Consider the following 8814-nt stretch of genomic DNA (forward strand, 5'->3'; position numbering starts at 1 on the left):
TGGTAATTTTAAAGGTTTAGCTTTTGTTTTTGAAGCTAATATTTCATTATTTTTATTTTTTCTTAAAAATATCGATATTCTCTTCCTCCGATATATCGATATATCGATTTTTTAAAAATATTGAAAACGATATATCGAAATCTCCATATTTTTTTGTGTGGCCAACACCACTAGTCTAAGCCATTCTTTGTTATCAGTTGTATCACTGTTATCGAGCAACTGTAGTATTTCGACGTTTTTATGATCACGCACATTCTCTTGATGTATTTCCTAAATTGTTTAATTTCTTCGCGGTCCGTTGGTACCCTTAAATCTTTATGGACATCCTCAATTCTAATGTATCAAAAATCGTTGACAATACGGTGAAGAATTCTGTTTTAGTAAGCCTGCATCATGTTAATATTAGATTTATTTATGCAACCCCATATTTGCTTATATAATAGCAATTTACTAGTGATCGAATGTATTACACTAATAATATTTCTATCATAAAAGGGTAAAGAGAATAATTTAATAATGATAGGTTAGTAAAACTTGTTTTCACTATCTTATTGACTAGACCTCACTAACATATTTAAATCCCATTTAATTGAACCTAATTTAAATTAATTAATAATCAACAAAGTATTAATAAGTATAAATTAATATTCCACTGAACATTATAATAAAGTATCACAAGTAAGATTATTTTCAGAACAGTAATAAATTCAAAGCATGGAATCTAAATCTAAATTCATAAATAAAATTGCACCGTTCTTTGCTTATTTATTGCATTCCTCATTCTTAATCCTGCAGATAGCACATCTTTAATTTGCCTACTTTCGTTCCCACGTAGAAACTAACAACTCACCAGCAAATGAGCATTTAAAGTACTATGAGCTATTTTGTAATTGCTAATATGCTTTGCAACATTCATTTCAATACACGACGCACGAAATTAATTCTCAAAATCAGTTGTTTTAGGACTAAAACTAAAACATTATAATTTTAATCGATTTGTTAAATTATTTGAATAATTAAAAAATTTGAAGTTATACTGTGTCAAATATAATATGTAGGGATATGCTTTCCGTTGCAAAATTATCACTAGGCATTTTGCGATACGACATTGCCAGATTTTGATTTTAAAAATGACGCATTCGTAATTGATTTGCGTACAACATAATCGAAGAATAATCTACCGTATACATTTTGGAGCTAGAAGTGCGTTGGTGAGAGAGTATTTCAGAGTAATTTACACTGAAACTTTGAATCACACTCCCTAGGGATATAGCGTTGAACTAGTTTGTTACAAATATATCACGGCCATATCATACAGCCGATAATGGCATATAGCACATTATTTCGGAAACTGTGAAGGGTGGCTATGTTGAATTTGCCAGTAGCATCCTAAATCATAGGAAGCAAGTAACATAAAACTATATTTTAGAGAAAGTTGTTATTTAAGATATCTCGCTATAAGTTACCCTAAGGGGTTTTATTGGATTTTGTGACTTTTTTAACTATGAGGAAATACAAAATATTTTTATTGTACAAAGAACTACAAGGAACTATAACAGTTAATATTAATATCGAGAAATGAGTGCTCAAAATAAGTTGATTTATGAGTATGATATTGTAACTTGAAACGTTTTAAATTATTTGAATTATTTGTATTATTTGAATACTTCAAACGTTTGAAGTTATACGGTGTATAAATAAAGTTTCAGTTTTGTTTGTCACTTATCTGTATCAACGGGATTCATTTAGAGTAAATGCAGGAGTTAAAATACTTGATATCGGTGATACGTGAGAAGAATGAATGAACGTGAACGTGCATGCCACGTAAATTAAGATAACAACAGTGCAGTGAGTAAATATTTCATAATGTATGTGAAGTCATGAATGTTACTAATTAATTTTAGAATATTAAATTGCTAGGAAGCTAGCAATATAGAACTAAATTTTAACAAAATTTGTCCTGAATGTTGTATTTACTAATATCTCTAATTCTGTCCGTAGCACAAGAACAGGCTTCACAGGCTTAAATTTGGAACATTTCCCAGCAAAACTTTTATTTGTTCTCCATAAAACATGATTTAGAAGCCCGGGTCATTGTTATATTAGCAAGAATAGTAACCAAGTATGAAATAATCCCAAATCACACGATATTAATCTCGTGATCATGTGTTCCCGAAAGGTCACTGTTTATTACAGATTTTGGGCTTTGGTCGTTGAAACAAACATAAACATCCAAGTCTTTGAAAGTCGGATTAGTTGAATACAAGTCATCAAAGGATACTATAGCGGACATTGGAATCATATTATAAACCATATTTTATAGTTATATTATTTAGATTATATATTATAAGTCATGTCAGGATGTGTGAGCGACATGTCAGGATAATTATATTATATAATTGAAATAACATAATACATTTTGCCCATGGCCAGATTGTTGAAGTTCTAAGATATTAATAAAAAAATTAAACATTAGCATTAAGGGTCTAGCTCCAGCATACCATATGATCCAATTTTGTACTAGTGTAACATTAAACAATAACACGTAATAATGCCGATTCGATAGTACAGTATGGTACTGTGCTCAATTGGTAATTACTTTTGCTTTAGTTATACTAATTATAGGCCAAATATGAATTTAGTTTATATTTACAATAATTGACAACCTGTTTGTAAATTACTAATATGTTTACACTTATTACACTTATATTATTATTAATGACCTATTACAATAAGTACTATTTTAACTTACCGTACGATTTCCTAAGTTCTTGACACGACAGTGAAGTAAAACTGTGTTGCCCACAAGACCAGTTATATTAGATTCCACTGAGGTATCAAAGTATGGTCCTGTGCCCGGTGTTGGCCATTCGTGAAGAAAGTCGCGAAATTTTTTGCCACTTAAACTTTCTTCAGCTTCTGTAATAAAACAAAAATTGGCTTCAGTCTAGAGTAACATGGGCCTTTTTTTACGCATCTCACTTTGGTAGATAAAAAAATACCAAAGATAGAGGAGGTAGTTAATATTATGTAATGCTCTGATTACCGCCCGGTGATATTAATTTATTGATTATGATAAAGGTAAACGGTTAGTATTGCGGTTATGACCACTAAATACCTCGAATAATTTGATATATAATAAATTAGTTTCCGTTATAACGCTAATTTCGATTCGATCGGATACAAATTAGCTTAATTGAGGTAAACGTCTTATAAATTGCTAATTAGCGAATCCAGATAACTGGAATAACTAAAACAGTACACACTGCTGATTCGTTATGCACAAAATATGTTAACGTTTATGCAATATTCATTAATTAATGTAACATGGTGTATTAAATTTTAACTATTGTTATCAGCATCATGCTTATTGGCCAAATTTAGACTTCTGACTCCCAATTAGAAAGCAAATGTATTTCAAAGAAAACGGCTTCTATTAAAACATAAATAAAATAAAAAAACATTGGAAGAGTTTATAATGTTGTCAACCAAATGAATGAAAGGTAACTGCATCTAGTAAGGAAAATTGCAAGTATTGCATCTGTCAATTCATCTATCTGTTTATTTACTAAACTAAATTTTTCTTTTAGAATCTTTCTTTTCTTTTTTTCTCTTTCGAATCTTGAAAAATTGCTTTCTGTTAAGAGTTTTGTGAATAACAAAGATGACAGTAAACTGCCTGCAGTTATTGATTATTCGAAGAACTGGTAAGTTTTCTTAAAATATACTTAAATGTTTCCAAAAATAGTACCTAAATATGTTCACACTTTCTTTCTATTAGGACAAAATTGACAATTCTTTACAGTTCTTACTAAAAATACCTTTGCGTTGTTTAAGTAAGAAAGGATTAAAAAAGCTGAAAAAAACATCTATATCTTCAGTGCTATATAAAGTAATAAATAACTTTACACCGAAATATTAAAAAATGGCAATAATCCAATAGTATCTATAATTTCCTTATACGGACACATCGAGAAGAATATCAAAATAATGCTCTAGTATAACCGATAACAAGTTTCTTTTTTGGATATAAAAAGAGGAAATCGAAAAACAAGTGCAACAGATACTTACTATAATGCAGAATATACCACAAAAGTGGAAGAAAGGCTGTTAGAAAAAACTTATTTCCAACATATAAAACGAACTGCCTATGGTTCATAATAACGATTCATAGTTTAATAGAGCAGAATTGTTAACAAACATAAAATTGAAGAAATCTTCAATACAGGCAGACAAATTAGCACAACCCTGCCAATCCAAAAATAGAATTCGAAGAAATTCAACGAGTCTACAATGAGTTGCAAAGTCTACGTAGGATAAACAAATCGGAAAAATTATTCTTGTAAAATTATTTATATATTTTGGACTTTGATATTGCAAGTAAAATAGTTAGTATAACAATTATTTCATGTATTCCGATCATATTTCTGAGACCATATTTCTGATATTGATCAAATAATCGATGTCTTTTCGCACTTCTGCTTTTTAAAACCGTGTGCCAGCCAAAGAATGCAGCATAGATTGAAAGAAAGCGTTATAACTGATGGGCACACTGAATGCATCCCATTCGAAGTGCAGCGTACAATAATTCTTGCAATTCATTATCTTTAAACTTGTATGGTGTTCCAGGCCACTCCTCGTCTTTTCTGTCAAAACTATAGTTCAGAATCTTTGATATAAAAACCGATTATTGAGATATGTTGAAACAGCATCACTATACGTCTTTAATAGTGTTTCCTGGTTTTCCTAAACAAAATAATTAAATAATAAAAATAATAGATTTCAAAAATATAATTTGGTCGTTTCTTGTTTAACGCGTGTATATATAGAATAACTTATTTCATGTAGAGAAATATCAAAACTGATGAGATTTTTAGACCTACAAAATAATTTCAAAAGATTTAAAATGGAAGGTAGATAGTATTTTGTGTCGAAGCCTCTCTGATAGGATTCACTTTTCAGTATGACTTTTCAGTAAGTATAAACAATTTTTTTTTCAGAGCGTCGAAAATGTCTGAATTTTTACTGGCGATTTTGTTACTTAAATATGAAGAAAAAAGTTGCTGAAGGTCATAAAAAACTATGTTAAACTTACGGCTCTAATATATGAATACAGGTTTTGACGCTTTAAAAATTATAATTTTGACACCCAAATAAAGAGCTTTCTTCACGGTCAAGCTGGGTTTGAACCAAGCACCGCACGAAAAACAGCCAGTTTACGACCAATGACACAACAATATTAATTTTTCTGCAGAATGACAATACTGATGAAGTGTTACAAAATTGGTGAAACCATACTTGGAGACTTTAAAATGGGAAGTGCAGCCCCATATTCTCCAAACAAAGGTACAAAAGAATGGGTTGATTCCTGAATAACCTCAAAAGATACGAGGTTCTTTTGAGACGAAATCTGTAAACTACCCTAAAGATGAGGAAATGTAGCGGCTATTGTTGGATAAATAATATGATTTAAATGAAAAAAAATCCTTCAAACCTATTTAGAGGCCTATATATTTTGGGTTTGTTTTTTACTAATTCATATCGGTAAAGAACATACATGCAAGTACCTAATAGAATAGAAAATTATTTTTGAACATTGGAGATAACTTGCAAAGCTTCCTAAAATTATGGAGAGTATTATACTTAAGTAAATAATATCTGAAGGACAAAATTAATTAATCAACCATCACGATCAACAACAGGAAACCAAACAAAAATAAATTGAAGAAGACCTGAGGATGGCAATTTTCAAGATTTTATCAATGCAAGCGTATATATTTATAATCTCTCGTTGCTATTCTAATTATGTTAGAAAGATTATTTTTCAGTTCCTAAGTTTTCTCTCTACGTTTCAGAGTTGCCGTAATATTAATAAATTGGTCGTAAATTAAAAATGCAAAAACACTTGAGATTTCTTATTTAGAACGCTGAAGTTAGTCCCCGCAACAGTCCTAATTATAGCTCGACCATTGCGACGAATTATGCCAGTTCCTGTAAGAAGTCTTTGCCGTTCCACTTATAACTTTCTTTGTTTTGGTTGCGTTCTTTATTCACGGTGGGTTAAATAATAAAAAACGGGGTTTTATTGTTTTTTTTTTCGCGACTTTTCTATTCACGCAGAAAAACAAAACAATTTTGTTGTACAAAGAAATACAAGGAAGTTTACAGTTGCAATTAATATTGGGAAATGAATGCTCAAAATAAATTGTTTTAAGACATTGTAATTTTAAATTGTTTGTTCAATTATTCAAATATTGCAAAGGCTTTATATTTCGAAGTTTATTTTGTAACTTGAAAATTTTAATTGTAGTAAAGCAAATGATTGATAAAGTCTAACTGATAAATATAAATTATTTTTAGGAACAAAAATATCTGAAAAATAAATAAGGGACACTAAAAATTTGAAAAAATCAAACTTAGATTTTTAAAGCAGAATAAAAAACATTTTGAAATAAAATATGTACATAATAATCATTGTAATAACTAAATATAAATAAAAAAAAACCTAATTTAACCTATTTACTACACTTATTTCATATTCTACCATATACACACAATTTAGCATAATAGCTACTTATAGGTGAATTAGCCAAATCAACCCTCTGCCATTTTTTATTCTTGCAATGTTTAGCAATTTTGCATATCTACTAGTCACATATAGGATTAAATAAAACGCTCAACAGAAATTTATTGGGTTATGTTGTACCAATGGAAAACTAAAATTGCCAGAATTGGTACGACCAAATACGTAGCGCTCATTTATTTCTGGGATTCCAGCCACTTCTATGTCCGTATTCAGAAACATAATGGTTATTTCACTAGTATTCAAATTTGCATGAGAAACGAATTAACAAAATATTAGATAATTGCAGATAATAGTGCAAATGCTTACTAGGACTACTGTTACCACTACCAGATGCAGTTTATCCAAACTTACAAATTTATTATATAATTCTGCTAACAATCCAATAATGAAGCGAACTATTGTCCAAGAACTACACAGGTTTTTTGATCAAAACAACTATTTAATCAAAATGTTCAAAATAATATTGAACCTGAGACCATCTGACAGGAGGTTTAATTCATCAACAATCGACGAAGAGATCATTGTTATCGTTGATTGTTAATGTTAATTAATGTTAATTCCTTCTATTTTATAGACCACTTAAATTCAATGATCATTATTAATAAGATATAATATTATATAATCACATTATAATAAAATTCAAAATAATATAAAATAAAAATCAACATAATATATTTTATCAATATTCATTTTTGTCGGAATGACACAAATTGATAATACAAAACAATTGGCTCCTTTAGAGGCTTTCATATTGTTTTATGAAACTAATACTCAAATGTAAGATATGACTAATAAGCGATTCTCGCGCGATGTTACCGCTTATATCGGAGTTCATCTTGTATGGCCCCTATATATTTTTATTTGGCTCCCTTACGGTGAACTCTGAAACCTAAATCTTCATAAAAATATTAAAATTTTAACAAATTGAGCTCCGGCAAAATTACGCATTTTAAACCTTATATACTCCGAATCACTAAAAAGAAGCGGGGATTAAAACCGGAGCTCCGCTTTCGGATCTCACCTTGTTAATCGGATCTACGTCGGCCATAGTTTAGCAAAAACGGAGCTCACATCCTCAGTATTACAAAGATACATAATGAACAATTTACATTACATTATTATACAAAGATACATCGAAACATTTCCTAAGGGTAAATTGATATTTTATTGGTAAGTTTATGTTTCTGGGAAAATTGACATAACGGTAAAGAAACTAAAAGAGCGAGGTTGTGACCTCTGGTCGATTGAGATCTGCCACCCTTGCAGACACCCAGCAACAAGAACAATTGCCTTAATTGGCAATATCATTAGCCCCTCCTCGAACTGCATTTGCCAAATGTGATAACTTAGCAGGCCCAAGGGCCTTTCGAGCTCTATGAAAGTTCAGTTATGCAGCCGCGACCGTCAGACTAACTACGTTTATCTATATATATTCCACCGAAAGTTGTTTACACTGGCACTTGATGGCAGCGTATGTAGCGTGTGGTTTTTAGCTTTCTCCCTTATACGCATTACACGTCCATTATAGCTGGCGTTGGAGAAGTGAGTGCATTAGAAAAAGTACTGTTCATTTGTTAATTTGTTATTGATTTTAAAAATTCAGCTAAATCCTAGCGAAGCCTATTAGCCTTAGTGACAGTAGATCTCGCGCGTTATCCTTTGATCTCATTGCACGTCATTATTGTTAGTGTTAGGATATAAGCTGGTACGTCGCGTGCTGTCCCTTCGTACCGTGTGCACATGTCATGCTTCATCCAAGCACAGTTTATTATTACTATCAGATATCGCTATTGTCTTTCATAATTATTCTCTAATGATACATTTAGGTATTGTTATCACTATCGGCAATGAAGACTCAACAGACGGACGTATAAATTTAATTACCAGTCAATTGGCCTTATTTATCAGTATCATCACCGTGGTTAATCAACCTAGACGATAATTCATTTAATAATTATACGGCTGATTTAACGTTCTTTTTATCTTACTCTTATTCTCGAAAATTGGTTGCTCAGGTACTTTTTTTCATTTATTTCAAAAGTGTCGCCCGACTATTTTCTCAATCGACGTTTTCCTGTTTAATTTTAGTTTAATCGATTTATTTTTATTTGTAAGTACTTTATGTAATGTTTGTTTTATTGCGTTTTTTTGTAACAAAAGTAAACAAATATCCTTTAAAAATTATTTATATATATATATATATATATATATATATATATATATATATA

General features: G+C 30.4%; 1 protein-coding gene across 1 annotated transcript in view; it reads right to left on the bottom strand.

Moving 5' to 3' along the window:
- dpr8 (defective proboscis extension response 8) overlaps positions 1-7634 on the bottom strand; it is a 152971-nt gene extending 145337 nt beyond the window's left edge. Inside the window, exons 1-2 of the mRNA XM_076403995.1 lie at positions 7608-7634; positions 2753-2947 (exon numbers count right to left, since the gene is read on the bottom strand). Of these exons, the coding sequence (XP_076260110.1) occupies positions 2753-2947; positions 7608-7634 (222 nt within the window). The remainder of the gene's footprint in view (positions 1-2752; positions 2948-7607) is intronic.
- Positions 7635-8814: the final 1180 nt, after the last annotated feature.

The sequence above is a fragment of the Rhynchophorus ferrugineus genome, unplaced genomic scaffold (genome assembly GCF_030347505.1).
Source record: "Rhynchophorus ferrugineus isolate W39M unplaced genomic scaffold, kcgeb_rfMv2 rfM4, whole genome shotgun sequence".
Lineage (NCBI taxonomy): Eukaryota > Metazoa > Arthropoda > Insecta > Coleoptera > Curculionidae > Rhynchophorus > Rhynchophorus ferrugineus.